The sequence below is a fragment of the Diabrotica virgifera genome, chromosome 7, assembly GCF_917563875.1.
Source record: "Diabrotica virgifera virgifera chromosome 7, PGI_DIABVI_V3a".
NCBI lineage: Eukaryota > Metazoa > Arthropoda > Insecta > Coleoptera > Chrysomelidae > Diabrotica > Diabrotica virgifera.
In genome coordinates, this window is record NC_065449.1 from 9,819,526 (window position 1) to 9,842,619 (window position 23,094).

Genomic DNA, 23,094 nt, shown 5'->3' on the forward strand with positions numbered 1-23,094 from the left:
TATTGCCTGGTAAGGATGGTCTAGTTCGTACTGTCAAGATTCACACTACTCACGGTGATTTTCTTCGTGGTATTACGAAAATCGCTGTGATTCCCCTGGAAGATTAAAATCTATCCCTAGGGGGAAAACTTATCGTTTTCCTCCATTTTATCGTTGTTACCCCTTGTGTATATAAACTCTAATTTCTTCAAACATTTCTTATCGTTGTGCACATCTTTGCCAATCCCCTCTCTTCGAGGTGATATAGGCCATCTCTCTCGCCTGTCGCCCCCGGCAATATGTACAATAAATATATTATACACGGCTCACTAAAATAATTAGTTACGCCCCTGTACTACTGATTACTTAAAATTCAAGTAGTATTTATGTAACCTTTCTGGAAACTCCAGGTTATTGTTGAGACTCGCATTTGAACCCCTCGCCGGGGCAGATCGTCAAAAGCTTCCTAACGAGAATCATCTCTAATCTATCGACGCTCCCGCTATTCGTAAAAAGGCCGCATTTTACCGGCTTTTTTTGCTATCGTTTTATACCGCTCAGATAATTCAATCTGCTCAGTATTATCGACGATGATTTATTTAGCGTATTAGTGAGTGCCTTACAAATGAACCAAATGGATTATGGAATTCAATCAGAGCTCTGATGTGACACGTCATCAAGGAATAAAACTGTAAGTACTCTACATGTATGTGAACATAACTTATTAGTCGTGATACTGTATGCATTTTGAACCATATACCTCTCGTAGCAAATATTCTTTGTGCCATTTATGCAGATAATACTTTAAATTACATATGAAAAATCGTTATCTACTCTTAACCAGCTTACCTATGGGAATATACTCTATAACCGTACAATAAGTATAGGTTACTATTGTTAAGGATACTTTACGTATTGCCTAAACAATGGGTATCATTGGATAATAGATACAGTGTCAAAACTATTAAGAGAAAGTGTGGATGACACAAAAGCGACAGAGGGCTGTGGTAAACCTTCATTGCAGGCCATAATTTACTGAAGAAGATGCTATTATAGGTTTTTTTCAGATTTACTATTTTCTCGTCAAGTCTAAAAACAGAAGAATTCACTGTAAAACGAAATCAAGAGACGTCTGATATTTCAGTTCAATCAGAGAGCGTCATAAACGCCTTTACCAGTTTCACTCTCATTACAGATCTACAGAGGCTGTATATATTACTATCTCTGATCGAACTGAAACAAATCAAGCTTCCTAATACCGAATCACAACAAAATAATGCGATATGGATGCCGTAGCGACATCTGCTTAAAACAATTCGAAGTTTTATTTCCGGAGAAATAAAGCCTCTAATGAGACCAAGTTTCTGTTTACGCATTTATGGTTTCTATTGCTTGCAAACCAAGAGAATGCTGGTCTGATATAATCAAAGGAAAACATCGGTAACAGAAATTTTCCGGATTTCGGTTTCAAATACAGTAATAGCCAACTTTAGCGCCATTCTCTGAGAATTCACACGAAGGTATCCTAATATAATAGCAATATGATCTCAAAACATTCCTTTGGCATTGCACAATTAAATTTTTTACTAATTCCAATCAATTTTGTTTATTTTATGGATGACTTCATTGATTAACCGGTAATTTCAAACGCGTTAAATAACAACCTTTCGACATCTTCATTCTTATGCTTCGATCTTCTTGTCTTACATAACAAAACCACATGCCAGCAGATCTGCGTAATCCTATAATTATTGCCCTGATATTTTTTGCAGGAATCTGTCATCGTCAATTTTATGGTTTGAGTCGGTATCTTCTTTTTCGTGGTTTGGTTTTAAAATGGGGCACAGTCATGTAAGAGATAATTAGTTTTTGGTTAAGAACCATACAAACACAATTAAAATAAAAAATAATGTGTAACTATTATACAGAGTGGACCAAAAGTCTTCTTCTTCATGTGCCTTGTCCGTTCCGAACATTGCCAATCAACATGGCTATTGTAAATTTATTTACGGCAGGTCTGAATAGTTTGGCAGATGACAGTCTGAATCGTTGTCGCATTACCATTGCATGTTTTGGAGTCACGATTGTCTCCTCCCCCCTGGACCCCTTCTGTTGTCTATTTTCCCTTGAATAATTAGCTGAAATACTCTATATTTACTGTGCCTCATAACGTGAACCCAAGTATTCCAACTTTCATTTTTGAAGTTATACTTCTTTACCGGCGATATGAGGGTGAATTTTTATATGTTAAAACCTATGATCCCGGCGCATGCGCATTATAACTTTGTTCTGATTGGATGTTCAAATGACATGTCAAAAATTATTCAATATGGCGGCTGTGGCACAGCTGTAGTTAGATTATTTATGGTTGTTGCGTTTCAAAATTTGTGTGAAAAGAAACAACAAACAAAAGTTACTTAATAGTTATACTGCCTTTTTAAATAGTTTTAATATACCTATATTTTTGGGACTATTTTGGACAAGGAAAACTCATTCTAATTTGGTAAGTAGTTTTTATTATAATCATATTGTAATTATACATTTGGATTAGGTTGAAATACAGTAGAGCGTCGACTATCCGAACTAATTGGGGGACATAGGTGTTCGGAAAACCGATCTGTTCGGATAATCGAACTACAATATATTGATACATATTTATAGTCATACATATTTATCCACAAGTGAATAAAAGCCATATTTATATACCTACATATTTATTTATATCTTGATAATGACAACTAGCAACTAAACAAAAAAGTGCAGTCTTTGCAACAACATAATTATTTTTGGATACAATAGGTTTGTTCGTAGTACGATCCAATCGATCAGCAACCGTTGCCAACCATCAGACGCATGCGCAGTTAACAGTTAGCGTTGCGCAGTTAACAGTTCGAGTTCGTAGACTACGAACGCGCTTGCGTCTGACGGTTGGCAACGGTTGCTGATCGTTCTACGAACAAACCTTATATTGAAGAAAATTGAAGATATTTTAAGCGTCAATTACTAACGCTTGCTCGGTATTCGAGTGCGGGACGAGGGAGTCGATAGTTCGAATAAGCGGTCGTTCGGTTGATCGACGTTCGGATAATCGACGCTCCACTGTACATTTATTTTCTCAAGAATGGGGATTTTAGAGAGAAATCCCAAATTAGGTCCGATTTTTATTTTTAAATTATGATTTTTTGGCGTAGATCTATTTATCTAGTAGGTATGTAATGCTTTGATTTACATACTTAATTTGATTACCAACAAAAGTTCTACCAATCTTCATCTAATATATTGTTTTCTTACTGTTTTTTTATATTTTAATATTTTCTTCCACAAAATTTAAACTACATAATTTAATTATATTCAAAACAACTGTCAAACACTAAAACGTTCAGTTACCCTATTTTTTCACATGTCAAATAATGTGGAATTTGACGAGAGACTCTAGGTTTCGATTACGAATCAAAGCGCCCCGAAATTCACGGGTTCGATTTCCGATGCAAGTTTTTATTTTTTTATGCATTTTATGATTGTAAGTATATTTGTTATATAATTTTTTTTTTCAGAAAATGCGTATTTAAAATTTTTGCCAACAATTATTATCGTTCAGAAATAATTTTTTCTTTGTGGCATTTTTCAATGTGTTTGTGGGCGTTTTATTCTTTTATTTTTTTAAATTTTTGGTATTGTCTTAAAAATCACATAATATGTAGTAGAAGTATAACTTCTTACGTGCGTACAAAGTACACACACATTCTTTTTTTATAGTTATTCCTACCTCTCTCTCTTTTTTACCTATCCGGCGTAGTACCTCCTCGTTGGTCTCGTGATCGGTCCAGCCAAAATGTTACGGTTTTTTAAACCTTCAGAATTCATTTATATGTGTTAAACTGAAAGATATTTAAATACTTTAAAGCCCCCTGGCTACGCCTATGGTAGTTCCTTTGAAATAGGTGGTTCGTTCGCAAAATGGGAGTTGTTTTAGGAATATCTGAGAACATAGAAATGTGTGTATCGTTGTCTTTTTCTGACTCACAATCTATGTATAGGTTCTTGTCACGTAACTGAATCAATTATGGTGTACTTCGATGTTCGTTTGGGGATTTAATGACATTGAGGTAAGACGGATGACATCTGGTTTGTCCATTTTGGTTTTTGTCTTGACGACAGTGCTCGGATTGCAAAATTTAAGTTGTGTTTTGTTGATCCAGATTCATCCGCCATAAAATAGGTTGGTTTTACGAAAAACCATCGTCTAAGTCGGATTTGAACCTATACATTTTGTGTGCGGATGATTAATTTTGGTTTAGTTACTGTGACATAACCTCAGCTTGAGACACGTGAGTATCTTAAAAGATTATACTATAATCAATAGTTTTGGTCGTTGTTGTACTCTTGGACTAATGCCATGTGTCTTTCCTAGGCTCGTTTTCATCACTCGAGGCTAAGGGAAGGTCCTGGTAACAACCCCTATCTGTTGGCCACATACCACCACAGGTAAATATCTTTAAAGCTATTGCTGGGCTTATAGCCTCTCGTATTTCTACTGTCTCGTATAGTCCCTACTGACAGTGTATTTTCTCTCTTTGGTAGGCCAACTTCTTGAGGACACACCTTGGGGACTAGTGGCTGTCCTAACACTCAAGGCATAGCACCTAGTAGCTAGAAACCAAAATCCAATACCACCAGAGTCATAACAGCTGGAAAACCCACCTACGACACCGTGAGCAAGAAGAGGAAGTCAGTACTACAACCTCTATTTTTATATACAATATACCATCTCCATATAGCTATTTCAGCATCTATGCATCCTCAGTGGAGTAATGCAGTCACAACTCTCCAGACCCATTTTGCGAACGAACCAACCATTTTATAGTAACTACCATAGGCGTAACCAGGGGGCTTTAAAGCATTTAAACATATTTCAGTCCAACACATATAAATGAATTGTGAAGGTTTAAAAAAACCGTAACAAGGATATATGTAATATACGTCGGTAAGCCCACTTTTCGAAGGCCTCTACTTTTTTCATCAATGTTGCGGTCATTGTCCACGCCTCCATTCCATATAACAAAACCAGGAATAACATTTCAGAAGTCGGTAGGCTGAAGAGGAGGATCTTAGAGGTAAAAATTTGCTTCATGCTAGTGAACGACGCTCTTGCTTTTTCTATTCTTATACGTATTTCCTTCGCTTGATCCCAACTTGAGTTAACTGTTGTTGCTAAGTAGATGTACGAATCCATGTGTTCAATTCTTTGATTGTTTAATATCATTTGTCTTGGTCGTTGTTGGGTTTTGCTTACTAACATCCATTTGGTTTTTGTTATGTTTAGTCTGAGTCCGTATTGTGCACTTGTTTTTTGTATTTTACTCATTAGGCTACTCAGTTCCTACACGCTACTCGCTAGAATCACAGTGTCATCAGCATACCTTATGTTATTAATTATTTCTCCATTTATCTTTATGCCTTCTGTGCTTTCATCCAGCGCTGTCTTGAACCAGACCAAAAGTTTAGAAACTCCTAACTATGTCTTAGATGGATGGTCAGAATTATACAAAAAGAGGAATACACATATTTTGCAAGATGAAGATTTGAAATTTGAAAACTCGCTGATACATTAAGTACTTGAGTTCTCGTGACCATGGATTTCGTAAAATAATTTGTATATTTTTTCAAAAATTTGAACTTTTAAAACGACTGGAATTCGAAACGTCAACTAAAAACGGAAATAATAGCTTGTAAAAATGACTAAAACAAATTCGAACTCATTTAAGTTATTTTTTGCACGATTGATCATTTTTGACTGTTTACCGTGACAGATTTTACGTCAGTAGGTGACATTTACTAGCAACTCGACGGTAAGTAATCCAACTCGACGGTAAGTACTCCAACTCGACGGTAAGTAATTCACTTACCGTCGAGTTAAAAAACTCTTAATTTTAATTTATTTTTTGAAAGAATAAAGAAAACTAACGAATTATTTATTAATATTGAAGCTTATGGTACAATTTGTTAAATTATTTAATGAAATCCCACTTGTTTGGGCTGTGGTTTCACTTCTAACAGAAACTCCTGCAGAATCGCATACATTAGTAGTATTACTAGTATTGCACAATATTTTTTCGGCAAAATCTATTTTATCAAAATTGTACTTAAAATTATTGACAACTAAATAAAAACTCAATTCTCCATTGTTGTTATGCACCCTAGTTACTACCTAACAACCAAAGTATCTATCTTGATAAAATGAATGAAACTAGTCAATATGACGAAAATGTTTAATTTTTTAATTTATAATGGTATCAATCGTGCAAAAAACGTTATAGCATGTCGAACGTTAAGGGTAACCGATCTCAGACAATAATTGGAGTCGTCGGTCCGCTTCTCCTCCAAACAATTGTCTTGGATCGGTATAAAACCCTTACCGTTCTCCATACTTAATATACTATTAATGTTTACGTTTTTATTTTTATACAGTGAGGACGTTTGAGTTGGAATAAATTCATTTTCGTGAGAATGGGCAACTCTGCAGATAAATCCCAAATTACATCGGTTTTTATTTTTAAATTATAATTTTTTGGCATATATACCATACTAGTAACGTCATCCATCTGGGCGTGATGACGTAGTCGATGATTTTTTAAATGAGAATATGGGCCGTGTGATAGCTCATTCGAAAGGTTATTTAATTCTCTATTCACTAATATAAACATTAACATAATCATTTATACAGGGTGCCCAAATAATTTTTCTTAATTAAATTAATTGAGACAAAAAGAAGAATGTATGTAATTTATTTAATGCAAAATACATTTTACTGCTGTCAGAAAACAGAAAAAATGTTAATTTGAAAAAATATTATTTTATCAAATAAATCTTTTTTCCTGTTTTCGGCCAACAGTATAATGTATTTCGAATTAAATTAATTCTTCTTTCTTCTTTTTGTCTCAATTAATTTAATTCAATTTTTTTTGTGTACCGTGTATAAATAATTATGTTAATGTTTATATTAGTGAATATAGCATTAAATAACCTTTCGAATGAGCTATCACACGACCCCTATTCTCATTAAAAAAAATAGATTACGTCATCACGCCCAGATGAATGACGTCACTAGTATGGTATATTTACCAAAAAATTATAATTTAAAAATAAAAATCGACCTGTTTCAGGATTTATCTCCAGAGTCGCCCATTCCCGATAAAATGAATTTTTCCAACTCAAACGTCCTCACTGTATAAATACTAGTGATTTTGCCCGTCGCCATGTGACGGGGGATACAATCAATTGCCCTCTATAGTCTATTTTATCGTATCCCCCTTTAATTTGTTGTCCAGGACAAACTGGGTTTCCGCTTGACGTATCGTGCTAGCATTTTATTAGATTAGATTACTAAGAAAAAGAAAAAACTAATTAAGAGCCATATTAATCTACTTTTTGCTCCATTCCCAAGTTTTAGCACTGTTTTCCCATCACCATTACACAAAAATTATTTTATTAAAGCCCACCAATAAACCTCAGCCTTCAAATCTTCTCTACTCAGCATGTATTCGTGAAAAAGCTCTTTAACAGTATATAAATTTGCCTATGTACCTCGAGCGTGAAAAAGTGGTAATAGACCCGGCATTTGGCACTAAAACACTGGAATAAATCGATTTTTTAATACACCACCTATATACTTATTACTAGTTTTTGCATTGTGTTCAGGATGATGCCAGGAAAAAAGTCTATATTCAAAAGTGCATAAACATGTCAAATTAAATGTATTAAGGATCAAATTTTGTTATTAGCGGTTTTTTGGGCAGGGATACGCAATCAGAACAGACTCTCGAAGCACCTGGTTACTGCTAAGGCACGCCATGTGGAGTTTCGACGTTTTTCGGTTCTAAATTGATACAATGTTACTCTTCGCCGATGTTACCAGTTTTTATTGAAGGTATGCGAAGGTAAATAACTACTTTTATTTTCTAACAAACAAAGGAAAAAAATAATAATAAGAAATCAAAAAAATCGGAGAATCACAAACTATTTATTTTTATTAACCAAAACTATAAAATTCATATTAATCTCAATTAAAAATATAAAAAAAACCCAAAAGAAAGAAGTAAAAAGCTTAAATAAGGTTTATGTTTGCCTCTAAGAATATTCTTTTCAGCGTACACACATATTAAAATTCTTAAAACCATGTAATATTATATTTAGGTACTATTTACAAGAAAAAAAAACAAAACCAAGATATTTGTCAGACTGCTGTATGGTGTGGTGGCTTAGACAGGCAAAACAACGTTCTTTTAAGAGAAGTATTGGTTTAATTCTACCTTATGTTTTCTTTTGTCGATGTTATACACGTGGACGATGTCGTACGGCATTTACATACTGGGATACTTCACAGTTATACAGATTATATAATATATCGATCCTGGACAAGGGTGTTTCAAAAAAAATTCACAACATCAAAATGAATTGGAGAGAAAGAAAAATTGCTGGCCTTAAAGATAGCGTATGGCCAAAAAGAAAGGTCTTGGGGACCTAAATATCCAGATATTTTAAATCCTTGCTGAGCAAGACAATCTTCAACTTCATCAAATTGAATATTTCTTAATTAGTTATCTGGATTACTTCTGATTAAATATCCTCAAGGAGTTTCATAGGACAATACTAACTTGTCCTCATGAAGTGTAAGTCAAAAGTGCGCAAGATATGACACTAGACAGGTAAAGACAAAGAGATGACACTTACTAGACAGGTAGCAATGTATACCTAAAGCCTACTTCATGCCTGATTTCTATATGATTTCGGACTTAAAAATGGCTTGATAGCAGCTAATGTTCAAGACAATATAGAAGCCTGATTTTTATAATTGTTTAGGCCAGTACTTGTGACAATAAAGCAAAAATTATGACAATCTTATTTATAAGAATCGTTTCTAGTTGCTTAGCGACTTTTAACCCGTAACAACAAACATATTACCCAGGGATATTTGGGGTTGCTAAACACGAATATGACATCAGAACCGACCCTCGCAGCACCTAGTGCACAGGGTGGCTGATCTGCACGTCATCTTCGGAATTTTCGGTCTTCGGAAGTCGATTCTGATGGCATATTCATGTTCAGCAACCAAAAAACCCCCGACTAATCTATTTGCATCAATATAGTGTCGGAAAGCCTTGAAATGTCAGAAGATGACGTAAATATCAGTCACCCTTGCACTAGGTAGTCCAAGGGTCGGTCCTGATTAGGGATTGCAATTCAGCAGCATTTTCAATCCAGCTGGATTTTTATAAGATTGGCCTGAATCCAGCTGGATCCAGCAAAATGTGGAATCATAATAAAAACACGATTTTAATGTTTTTTTGTCTGTATTCTAAATTTTTAAATTTTTTGAATTTCTAAATTTTTAGACATGAACTATTTAGTTTCTTGGAAGTGAGACCTTAAAAACATAGGCCTAACCTACGTCGCACAGAACTGCACGTATAGCCGGTTGCGGAGAAAGCCCTTCTGGCCTCTGTGCTGGTCGGTTTTAAGGTCATCAAATAGTCATGGACCTTTGACAAATGATCGCCTTCCACTCCCTTGGTCCCATTTCCTTTTCCAAAATCTTTTCGTAATCTTTTAAGGAAGCAAATTTTTTTTTGGTTATAAAAATTTTCTTTTTCTCGTTTCAATTCAAGCTCAAGTTCTTGTTCCACAGTAAAATTCACGGACTCCGGACTAGTTGGCCCATCTTCTTTCATTATGTCCTCTTAAACTGGTTCCAGAGTTACTTGTTTATTTATACAAATCAACAAATTTTTCATCTCTTGTCGCATTACATTCTTTTTCGGCATGGGGAAATAACCAGGATTGTTTAGTCCTTCGTCATACTTTTTTGATTTTGTAAGTACATTAATGTACTTGTAATTTCAGAGAGATACTGTTTCGCGATTATGTTGCGTAGTGCTTCCGATAGATTGGCATTAAGGCTAGAGTCCTGGCTATTTACTTTGTCTAAGGCAGCGGTTCTCAACCTTTTTGAGTGATGCACCACCTACAGTAATTTTTATTATTTTTGGTACCACCTATATTTTTAAATTGTATTATCAATACTTACTAAGTACTACTATTTTAATTTTTTCTGTGTTTTGTGTACCACCGCCAATAATGATATGTACCACCAGTGATACATGTACCATAGATTGAGAACCTCTGGTCTAAGGCAAATGTCATGGTTGTGTCGGCCGTTATCAAAGTGGACTCTCTTCTGCAAAAAGCTTCTACAGCCAGTTTTACCGGTTAGAGAGTGGCCATCAACTCATTGATTATTGACCACTCGCCAGCACAGAATTTTATCGCAGAATCAATGTCTATCAACGCCTTATCGATGCAAACTTTTAGGCTGTAGAAACTTTCCAGCATACTGAGCTACTCCTAGCGCGATAGAATGGCAAGTTGCCGACTCACGGCTTTGAATAAAGAGGCTAAGACGCTAAGAGGCTAAGACGCTAAGAGGCTAAGAGGCTAAGAAGACATTCAGTAACTTATTTCGAATTTGACACGTTTGCGGATCCGCGCTGCTGGATCCAGCCCGGTTTGCTGGATCCAGCATGTAAAAAAAGCGCTGGATTGCTGGATCCAGCAATTGCAATCTCTAGTCCTGATGTCATATTCTTGTTAAAACAGCCCCAAAAAATTCCTGAGTTTGTTACAATTTAGTGCCGAAAACATTCGGAACTCCAGAAGATGACGTGCCTCAGCAGTTACCATGGGCACCAGGTGCTCCAGGGGTCGGTTCTGATGACCTATTCGTGTTCAGCGATGCCAAAAAACCCCCCAAGTAATATGTTTGCATTAATTTAAACCTCAAAATTCCACATGACGGGCCTTAGTAGTAAACTTGGGTACCAGATGCTTCGGAAGTCGGTTCTTGCGGATTGCGTATTCCGTGCAGTGACCCCAAAAACCCCCGAATAACAAAATTGGACCCTTAATACACTTATTTTAACATGTTTATGTACTTTTTGATGTACTTTAAAATGCAATTATACATTTCCACCCATTTTTCTATTGTGGCGTCATCCTGGACACAATGCAAAAAGTTGCAAGTCTCTAGGTGCTGTATTTAAGAATGGATTTATTTCTTCCTAAATGCACTGGTCTATAAACTGTTAGTGAAATATAGTTATTAAAGTAAAGTGGACGTGTGTAATCATTAGTGTGAAATAATTTTAGCTAATGGGCTTGATATTTACCTTTATCGTCTTGTTGTTTGATCCTCGGCGTATGATTTATGTTGTACTGTTGACCTGAAAGAGGAAATTTTTCAGTTAGTACAAGATTGAGTAAATTTGTAGATAATAATTTTTTTAAGTTTTTGTAAAAAAAACGATTTTTTGAAGCCTGTCACCTAATCCTACTAGAAATACTAGTACAGTGGAACCTCGATAAGTCGGATTAATCGGGACCGTAGCCGATCCGGGTTATCGAAAATCCGAGTCGGAGAATATAGTAAAAATTAACAAAATACTGTATACTTACAGGTAAATTCCATCATAATTGCGAAAACATGAAATACATATGGAAAATACATCTAAATTACGTACAGTTGTATACAGTATTGTTAAGTTCTTGGTAAAAAAGTTCAAAGTTTCTCAAGTCTCAAGGGTCTCAAGTCAAACTGAGAAAATGTTTATTTTGTCTGATGAAAATCAGTCCGGGTTAGCCGGACTTCCGGGTTATCGGAGGCCGACTTATCGAGGTTCCACTTTACATAGATATGGGTCTCTAGGAAACCTATTTCTCACAACTGACTAAAGAAGACCAAGGTCAACAAACGCCGTGGAAGATCGGTTTCTTAGACCTCAAGTACTTCCAGAGCTAATAGATACTGCTACAGCTTTGACTAGGAAACAGGTAAATGTTTATTGCACCATAGGTTAACCTGACACTCTAATCTTGAAGATTAAGCGAAAAAAATTTATAATTTTTTAACTGCTGCAAGCCATTTATTGAACGCAGCTCACCGAAGACAACGCTTGGTACTTTGCAGTGCTTATGCAGATTGGGATATTACGCCAGGGAAATAAGGCAAGAATATACCATGTTCGGGACATTTGAGCAGCCAGGTTGCAAATGGGTTTTTTGAGTACTATACACCTAATACATTCTAAATACAAAAATCCCCGTCACAGTTCGGACGAGAAATTTAGTTATTAACAAATAAAGGTCAAAAATAGCAGTTTTTTTCGTTTAAATCGCTACAGGTAAATATCGGGTAATTAAATATCTTATTTATAGTATTCTTCTTTTAACAGATCAGACAAGGTTTAAAATGACAGTTTCTGAATTTTGGTCCGATCATTTGTTACTTCGAAAATTGCAAAATAAGACTAAAATTTCGAAAATAAAAAATTTGCTATAACTTTTGCGAAAATGAATTTAAGACTTTCATATTGCACTAAAAGTTGAGTCAAACAGTCCATATAATGCACAAAAAATTTTAAAACGATTTGTCAATTAGTTTAAATTGTATTCAATTTGTTTATCCCAAAGAGCTTTTTTTCGCAATATTATTGTTCAGAAAAAAATAATAATAATATAGGTATTCTGTAGAAACCACATGAAAGAAGAATAGTCATATTGGAACGTATTTAAAAAAATCATTAAAAAGTCATTTTTATCACTTCGAAATCATTTTACTAAAATAGAGTCATTTTTGGCTTATAAACAATTTGAATAACTGTGTTAATATTGACTTCAGGCTAAAACTACAATAGGATTTGAAAAACTGGTATTTTTACACCAATTTTCAAAAAAAAACTTTTTGCCTAGGTTAATTACGGTCAAAATTAGCCGGCTATTAAATTAATTGACGGCTATTGTGTTTATAACAATTAAGCAACCTAACTAGAGCCATTTTGAAGTTGAAGGTATATATTTTATGTGTAAAAGTTTGAGTAAAGTTTGAGCTTCAGCAGAGTGGTTAATATAGCTTTAAAAATGACGTCCTAACGAAATCGATTCGTGGTCAGTGGAGGGGAATTATTAAAATCCGTGCACTCAAAAAATGAAACTGATTCTTCAAACATATGCTGCGATTAATATCGCCGGAGCTTGTTGATGGATTTTGATCATAATTTTTTAAATTTGTATGTACTCGTAGTCTTATAGAGTACGTTATGTACACACATCCCCACCTAACATTACAAAATGTTAGGGGGAACCCCCTTATCACTAAAGACTGGATTATATGCAAAATGCATATGCATATATATGCTGCATATTTCTCATGTTTTTCATAAATGCATATGCCTTGCATATTTGGAGATTTAAGAGCATATAAATGCATATTTTGATGGGAATTTACTCTACCCCATTTAAAAATAAGGTATATATTAGTAACATCAACATCCATTAAAATAAAATGTGAAAGTAAATATTTTGCTGTTAAGCTCCTTTGTTGTTGTACCCATAAACATAATGGGCGTTATTTATAGCTGCAGGTATCATTATCCGGATATTTAAGATTTATAGACTTCTCAGAATTTACAAATTACCTAAGTAAATACCGATTATATTTTGAATAACATTACAAATATTACCTGTACTTTCTGCTGGTGTCGGCCAACTATGAATTATTCTGGGAAAACCAACCAAAACGAAATTTTAAGCATTTTAAGGGTAGGATAGATTATTTTATTTTATGAATGGTTAGTCTTAAATCAATCGCCGATTATTCAACTTTTGTGATTGCAAGTTATTGACTATACTGTGTAAAAAAATCATTTTATTATTATTGTGAAAATGCCTAAAGTAGCAAGGGAAAAATCAAGTCTTCTCAGAAGTTGGATTGGAAGTAACAATCATCTAAAAGTTATCGACAGTGAAAGTATGTTTTGCACCATTTGTGATAAAAAGGTAAGTTCTCCACTTCAATAGATTTTTAAACTTATCAAACTTCTTTGCACATCTATGTGTCTGTCTATTCTAAAATGACAAACCGTCCCATTTCTTCAAAAACTGTTTTTTAAAGTTCGCAACGGTTTGGCTTATACAGAGCGAGGTGTTGAGAGTGGCCCACCCTGTATACTACGGTACACTGACTGTACTTTATTGTTTGACGATTTCAATTTCACTTTGAGAAATAAAAAAAAATTGGGGGAGGTTTAAAAAGTTTGATCATTTTAATGTAGGTATCTATTTACGAAAACATCTAAAACATCATTATCATTATATTCCAGATTCCATGTCAAAAGAAATTCCAAGTAGTTCAACACATAAAAACTTCACTTCACCAAACTAAGCTATCAAAAAATGATAATAAACCTCGCCAGCAGATTCTACAGAACAGTTTGCAGATTCAGAATACGTCAGTTGGGCAAGAAACCTTTGCAAAGGATTTATGCCATTTTTTTTTGAACTGCAATATCCCTCTGCACAAGTTAGAACATAAATCGTGTCAAAACTTTTTAAAAACTTATTGCAAGATTAAAGATAAACCAGCTCAAATACCAAGTTCTTCAACTCTTCGGAAAAAATATGTCAGTGCATGTTACAAAGATGTGATGACGACTATTAAAAATCAGTTAAAAGCCGAATATCTTTGGATTTCCGTCGACGAAACAACGGATACAAAGGGTCGACAAATTGCGAATCTAATTGTTGGAGTTCTTAACGACTCTGGCGATTTTAAAAACTCATACTTAATTAGTGTAAAATGTTTGGAAAAAACAAACTATGCTACAATAGCTAGATTTGTTAACGAATCCCTAACAAATTTTTTTTTACCTGATCAAGTACCATTTGAAAAAATATTATTAATGCTTAGTGATGCCGCCTCATATATGATGAAAGCTGCATCCAATCTTAAAATCTTTTTCCCTAATTTAATTCACTGTACATGTTTGGCGCACGGCCTAAACAGAGTTGCAGAGAAAGTTAGAATTGAATTTCCCAATGTAAACACCTTAATAAATAATGTAAAAAAAGTATTTCTGAAAGCACCACTACGTGTACAGGTATATAGGGAGATGCTTCCCGATATTCCTTTACCACCAGAACCAGTATTAACCAGATGGGGAACTTGGCTTAAAAGTGCTATATTTTTATCTGAACACTACGACGACATCAAAAGCGTTATTTCAAGTTTTGATCCGACTTGTACCGCTATTGATAACTGTCAAAATATTTTTAAAGAAAAGTCTATTAAAAATCAATTGTTGTATATAAAATCGAATTTCGATATCATTGAAAGTTCAATTACAAAATTAGAGGCTCAAAATTTATGTCTTCACAATAGTATGTCTATTGTTGATTCGGTTAAACAGAAAATAACAAATCTGAATGGGGAAATTGGAGTAAAAATTAAAGATAAACTTGATGACGTTTTAAACAAAAATGAGGGTTTCACTTTATTGCGTTCAATAAATAATATAATCAATTTTGGAAACTTCGATGAAAATATTAATATGGATCCGTCTCTAATAGCAAAGTTTAAATATGCCCCAATTACATCTTGTGACGTTGAGAGATCTTTTTCTGCCTATAAACAAATATTAACAGATAGAAGACATAATATTAGTTTAGAAAATATGAATCAATATATGATTATTTATTGTAACAATAAAAATATGTAAATTTGTTTTATTGTACTCTTTTTATAATATTAGTTTAGAAAATATGAATCAATATTGTAACAATAAAAATATGTACATTTATTTTATTGTACTCTTATTTATCTTGTGGTCAAAATAAAATATTTTGCCGTTTTATTTGTCACAAAACCTGAAGTTAAAAAAATATATTAAGAAATAATAATACAATTTGGTTTAAATTCAAACCTATTTATTTATTTTTATTATTTTTTATTTATTTATGTATTTAACGTAAACCATAAAATTATTCATATAAAAATAAGTGCATATATAAATGCATATTTGCATGTTAATTGTGCATATTCAGCTTGTTTTAAAATGCATATTGCATGCATATTTTAGACATTTTTTAGTGCATATTTTCCAGTCTCTACTTATCACTCAGGGATATGAAAAATAGATTACGACCGCTTCTAAGACCTATCGAATATACATATATAATTTCATAAAAATCGGTCAAGCTGTCTCAGAGGAGTATGGCAACTAACACTGTGACAGGAGAATTTTTAGATGTAATATATAGATGGCTATTAACAAATAGGGGTTGGTGATAGAAGAGTGAAAATTAAGGGTTGTATGTATTTTTTAATTCTACATCATATATAATTAAGGTAGATAATTTTGTCCAAAAAAATAAAATTAAAATGTCAGGGGGGCAACTTCCCTTATAACGTATGGGTATGAAAAATAGATTAAAAGCTATTCTCACTCCTATAGGATATACGTGTAAAATTTCATAAAAATCTGCCAAGCCGTTTCGGAGTAGCATGGTAACTAACCCTGTTACAGGAGAATTTTATGTATTTAGAAGTAACTGTGAATTAATGTTGTTCTGAAATATTCTATGGGAAATAAGCCACAATTTTACTAAAAAATGAATCTATTAACGTTTCGAAGCCCAAATCGGGTTTTTTTTCAAATAAAAAAAAAACCCAAAAAAAAAACCAAAAAAAACCCAAAAACCCCAAACTCAAAAAAACCCGATTTGGGCTTCGAAACGTTAATAGATTCATTTTGTAGTAAAATTGTGGCTTATTTCCCATAGAATATACTTAACTGTGAATTAAATAATAAAAGTGGCTAACTTTGACCCTAATTAACCTAGGCAAAAAGTTTTTTTGAAAATTCGTGTAAAAATACCAGCTTTTGAAATCCCGAAGTAGATTTTGCTCTACAGTCAATATTTAACAAAGCTATTCAAATTGTTTATAAGCCAAAAATGACTAGTTTAGTAAACTGTTTTCGGAGTGATAAAAACTACTTTTTAATGATTTTTTTCAATAGGTACTTTGAAAATAGAACTATTCTTCTTTCATGTGGTTTTTGAAATTTTTTATTTTTGGAATTTTAGTCTTATTTTGCAATTTCCGAAGCAACAAATGATCTGACCATAATTTAAAAAGTGCCATTTTAAACCTTGGCTCATCTACTAAAAGAGAAGTATTACAAATAAGATATTTAATTACCCTATTTTTACCTGTGGTGATTTAAACGAAAAAACTGCCATTTTTGACACTTATTTGTTAATAACTAAATTTCTTGTTCGAACTGTGACGGGCATTTTTGTATTTATAATGTATTAGGTATATAGTACCCAAAATCCCATTTGCAACCAGGCTGCTCAAGTGTCCCGACAAAAACCTCATTTCTCTCTTCTCTGGCTGGACTATATGGAAGATTGGAGAAACGTCTTGTCAACGACGAATCTTATTTTATGAGATATTTATGTGATGGGCCTCCAAGACTGCCAAAGAGTGTGGCGAAGGCCTAGAGAATGCTATGTCCAATGTTGTTTAGCTTCTAGAGTACAGTTTGGTGGTGGAGGTATAATCGTATGGATTCGACATCATGACATTTCTTTGGAAACACAGACCTTGTTATGTTAGGGCCACTTGGCCTTAATGCTGATAGGTACATTAAGGAATTTCTGTAAGAACATTTGTTACCTTATGTGCATTGTGTAGGTGAAAATTTTCTCCTATTGGAAGATAATACTAGGCCGCACATAGCCAGGATAAAAATGCAACGCTTTACAGATATTGGTATTCAGTTACTATCACTAGCCTGGCCTCCGAGAAGTCTAAACCTTAACCGGATAGCGCATTTGTGGGATAACTTGGGAAGGGTAGTTAGGCATAATTATGGAGAATTTGAAACTGTGGTAGCGTTAGAATAGGCGCTAATAAACGAGTGGGGACAAATACCGCAACACAAGATTGCTGCTTTGATCCAGATTATGCCAGAAAGGATGAGAGTTGTTATTCGAGATCGGAGTGGAAATACTCGATCCATGCTTTTAGTATTCATATTTTAGAAATAGTTTATTATTTTGATTTGGAAAATATCTTACTCAGAAATAAGAGAAATTATAAATTTTTATTCTTTATTACAACTGGGGGTAACTTTGAAATTTTAAATAGGAACCCCGCGATATTTCGCGAAATGAACATCAAGGCACGTATCCATTATATTATGTTAGCGTTCCGCGCTCCTGCAACTGGGTACGTTGGTGCTCCCGGACCGTGCAACCGTGCGCGCTCCGCCTAGGTGCTCCAATCGGTGGCCGTTTGGAGTTGCAGGGAGCGCCAACCTACCTACTGCCTTCAGATCGAAAAACTTGTTAGTGGTGGTATGGTTGGGTTTGATAACCTTATTGTCCACGGAAACAAATAAAATAATGTTAAATAAAACAAAAAACAACTGTCAATAATATATTTATTTATTTCGGTAAAAAGGCGTGCTTTGTTTATATCTCGTAAGGGCTTGTTATTATTTGTCGAGCGATGGGTTATGACCGACCGGACTGCAAGCTGTGACTGAACTAAACTACCAACATTAATTTGTCATTATGTGGTTTTACCATATTAGTTCATTCTTTCTCGGTTTTTGCTCTAAATTTTAAAGAACCGCTTGGATTGACATGAAATTTGGCATACGTATAGCTTACATGTCAAAGAAAAAAAGTGATATTGTGCCGATGTGTGCTTTTGCCCTGGGGGTGACTTTCACCCCCTCTTGGGGGTGAAAAAATATATGTCCAAAATAAGTCCGGAAATGGGTAAACTGACTAATTTTAAGTAACTTTTGTTCTATAAAGCTTTTTCGCCAAGTCAACACTTTTCGAGTTATTTGCGAGTGAATATGTTCATTTTTCAACAAAATAACCACATTTTTAGACGGTTTTTTGCAAATAACTCAAAAAGTAAGTATTTTGTCGAAAAAAACGTTCTTCGCAAAATTATAGCCTATAAAAAAGTAAAAAAAAATGGTGTACGCGTTAGGTCTCTGGATCTCGTAGAACCAAAGTTATAGCCAATGAAAAATAGATTCATATTCACCAAATTTCAAATAGAATATTTCGACGTGAAATATCTAAAAAATTAAGCACGTTTTGGGGAAAACCCATTATAACTTTTTTAAAGTGCTTAAAATAAGCTTTATTTCTGTTTTTACAAAAAGTTTCTAGCATTAAATTTAAGCAAGTTACGCTCAAAATAAAGTTGGTCCCTTTTGTTTTTGCAAAAAAAAATCGGTAAGACCACCCCCTAATTAGCAACTTAAATGAAATTAGTCGTTACCGCTCCACAAATTATTTTACTTATGTGGTGTTTATATGATCTGTAAGTTTCATCGATTTAAAGTAAGCACTGAAAAAATTTGGTTTCCAAGTAAAATTTTTAAAAATTTAAATTTTGAAAAATATGCTTTTTTTCAAAATAACTTAAAAATTGTATTTTTTTTGTTTTTCTGTTAGACAAAAATTGATTAAGATTTGGTGTTTCTAAATTTGCATACATTCGTGATCATTGACTCGTTCAACCCCTTTTAACTACAGCCTTTTCAATAATAAGGACTTTAAACCGATGAAACTTACAGATCATATAAACAATATATGTATACACGAGTCAAGAAACTTGTGAAGTCATAACGATTAAGTTCATTTAAGACACTAATTAGGGGGTGATTTTCTCGATTTTTTTACCAAAACCAAAAGGGACTAGCTTTATTTTGAGCGTAACTTGTTAAATTTTGATGCTAGAATTTTTTTTTATAAAACAAAAATGAAGCTTTTTTAATCACTTTAAATAAGTTTTAATGAGTTTTCCCCGAAATGTGCTTCATTTTTGGCTATTTTCCGTTAAATTATTTCATTTGGAATTTGACGAATATGAACCTATTTTTCATTAGCTATAACTCTGCTTCTACTAGGTGTAGAGACGTGATGTATACACCTTTTTTTTTTTTATTTTTTACAGGCTATATTTTGGCTAAGAATGTTTTTTCGACAAAATACTTACTATTTGAGTTATTTGCAAAAAACCGTCTAAAAGCGTGGTTATTTTGTTGAAAAATGAACATATTCACTGCCAAATAAATCGAAAAGTATTGACTTAGTGAAAAAACTCTATAGAACAAAAGTTACTTAAAATTAGCAAGTTTATCCATTTCCTGACTTTCTTTGGACGAATATATTTTCACCCCCAAAAGGGGGTGAAAACCACCCCCAGGGCAAAAGCACATATCGGCACAATATCACTTTTTTTCTTTGACTTGTTAGCTATGTGTATGCCAAATTTCATGTCAATCCAAGCGGTTCTTTAAAATTTAGAGATTTTGCAATATTTTACCGTTAAAGAACGGACTATATGGGCGGACAGGCGATAATTTATTAGATCTGAAAAGCTGAAAAGGCATTTTACCTGATATATAAGGGATATATATTTCGTTTCTTAAAACTGAACAGACCCTTTTATGCATATGGTTTGGTATATCATCAGCGGAAAAATGTGAATTTTAAATGGGACGTATCATTTCGTTTTGAGAGAAAAGTTATTAAAAATTAAAAATTAAAATTACCAAAATAGTAATTGAAACGTGTCGCCACAAACTGAAAAAATATGTGTTCAGTATTTTTCAAAAATCTATCGAATGACGCCAAACACGACCACTCATGGAGGTGGGGCGGGAGATTACTTTAAAATCTTAAATAGGAACCCCATCTTTTATTGCAGATTTTAATTCGTTACGTAAAAATAAGCAACTTTTATTCGAGATTATTTTTCAAATTATGGATAGACGGCGTTATAATCGAAAAAAAAATTTTTGGAAATGGAAAATTAAATTAAAAATTGGAAAATTCCCACTAAAATGGAAAATTTAGCTTAACTTTTTTTGGCTTTAGGACCTAATCTTCACAACCCAATAGGTCCATTTAGTTACTTTTGCGGGCCAGTGTATTTCTGAAGTTATTCAACATTTGATAAGTAATAATACCTATTGTTATGTTATTATAAATCTACTAGTTAGATTCATCGTCGTGTTTGCTGACTCATTTATCGTGTATATGGTAAAAGACATTTCTCAATTAGAAAATGGTCAAAATCAGGTCAATCGATTTAAAAATCTCACTTATTTGGTCATTCGTTTATTCTAAAAAGTAAAAACTAATTGCAAACTCTGATTTCGTTTTCTCTGGAGAGTTTTTTTTACAATAGCATTCATTGAACTCACCTAGTCGGTTGGTGATATTTATTTAAAGTACTAGATAGCCACAGTCGTTTTCTATCGAGGTTTTACTTTCTTGAAGCAAACAAGGTATTGCTTTGTTTTAGATTTTTGTTGTTAATGAATGAATTGCAAAATAAATACATGACTCATAAGCGAAACTGGAGCTATAATAGTCTGAGAGAGAATTTAACCAGCATTCGAGAATCTATGGAATCTAAAATATTTTTTTCACAATATATATATTGCATTCGAATATTTTATTTGAAAATATTTTCAAGAAGGAATCTATTTTCGATGAAGATCGTAGATTAATATGAACACTGAGAAATTTGTCTAAACTCTGTCTAAAAGAGGGAAGTTTTGAAGGGCTTGTAATATTGCGTCTATTGTGTATATAAAAGTGGCTAAAATTAATTTAAATTAGTAAGAGGAATGTGGAGTGGACTATAAACGATCATAACTTCGTAGTGATTAAAGAATTTAAGGAGAAACAATCACCAATGACCAGAAAGTAAATACAGAGTTGAAACGCGAATAATGGCAGGAAACAAATCCTTCTTAGCAATGCAACATGATGTTCTCCTTCTTAAGGTAACGTCTTCCAATCGGAGGTTGGATATCATCATCACTATCTTCACTCTATCTACCGCTGCTCTAAAGAGTTATGTAGAACTGCATTTAAACCAGTCCCTTAAATTCTGCAACCATAACACTCTCCTTCTTCCTATACTCCTCTCTCCTCATAGGCGTAACCAGGATGATCCTAAGGTGGGGGGTTACATCTACCTGCAAGGGGGGGGGTTACAACTACTGGAAATATCTGAGGGATATGATGTTAAGCGTATAGAGCTGAAAGTACATCCCAATGGGGGGGGGGGGGTTACAACCCCCAAAACACCCCCCTGGTTACGCCTATGTCTCTCCTCTTATCTTTCCCTGCATGATCAGTCTTAGCAGTTCATATCGTTCATATACAACATCTAATGAAGTCACAACTTCATTAGATGGTGCAAAAGTCTAGATATGTAAGACCATACCACAACTAGCAATCACGTATGGAAGTGATACATGGACACTAACAAAAAGGGAAGTAAATAAATTGCTGGTGTAGGAACGTAAAATCCTTCGAATGATATACTATGGCCCTTACAGAGACAGCGTGACAAACGAATGGAAAAGCAGGTACAATAACTAGTTAGTGTCACTCTTCTGGAAGGAAAATCTAGTCAGATTTAGGCCAATACATAGACTTACATGGGCAGGGCATGTGAAACGCAGTGACAACAATCGCCTGGGAGGCGATGGGATGGGGAACATCAGGGAGAAGGTCTGTAGGACGGCCTAGAAAAAGGTGGAAATATGCAGTCAGAGAGATCTGAAGACAATGGGAGTAAGACAATGGGAAATAGTGACACAGGACCAACAAACATGGAAGGCAATAGTAAATGCGGCAAAGACTCACGAATAGTTATAACGCCATTGATAATGATGATGAACGTGGAGGGACAAATGCTGTTTTTACGCCGTTTGTCGATTTGAAGGCATCCGTACAAATGCAAAAACTTTCCCTATAGTATCGTGTTTCTTTAAAACCGATTGTCGGCTTTCAGTGGGAGATGTCTCAGATTTGTGATATTGGAGTGGTGTCGTATGGATTCTAGAAATCATTACTACTTAGGCAGGAGGAGGATTTCGTTTTCTTTGGAGAGTTGTTTTTACAATAGCATTCATTGAACTCGCCAGTCGATTGGTGATATTTATTTAAAGTACTAGATAGCCACAATCGTTTTCTATCGAGGTTTTACTTTCTTGAAGCAAAAAAGGTATTGCTTTGTTTTAGATTTTTGTTGTTAATGAATGAATGAATTGCAAAATAAATACATGACTCATATAGCGAAACTGGAGCTCATAAACATGTTAAATGCTCCGAGAGAGAAAGGATTTTAATCAGAATTTGAGAATCGATGAAATCAAAATATTTTTT

At 34.0% G+C, this 23,094-nt stretch overlaps 1 protein-coding gene across 1 annotated transcript in view; it reads right to left on the reverse strand.

Moving 5' to 3' along the window:
* LOC126888813 (uncharacterized) overlaps positions 1-23,094 on the reverse strand; it is a 308,938-nt gene that overhangs the window by 33,111 nt on the left and 252,733 nt on the right. The window contains exon 2 of the mRNA XM_050657201.1: positions 11,202-11,255. Within this exon, the coding sequence (XP_050513158.1) occupies positions 11,202-11,255 (54 nt within the window). The remainder of the gene's footprint in view (positions 1-11,201; positions 11,256-23,094) is intronic.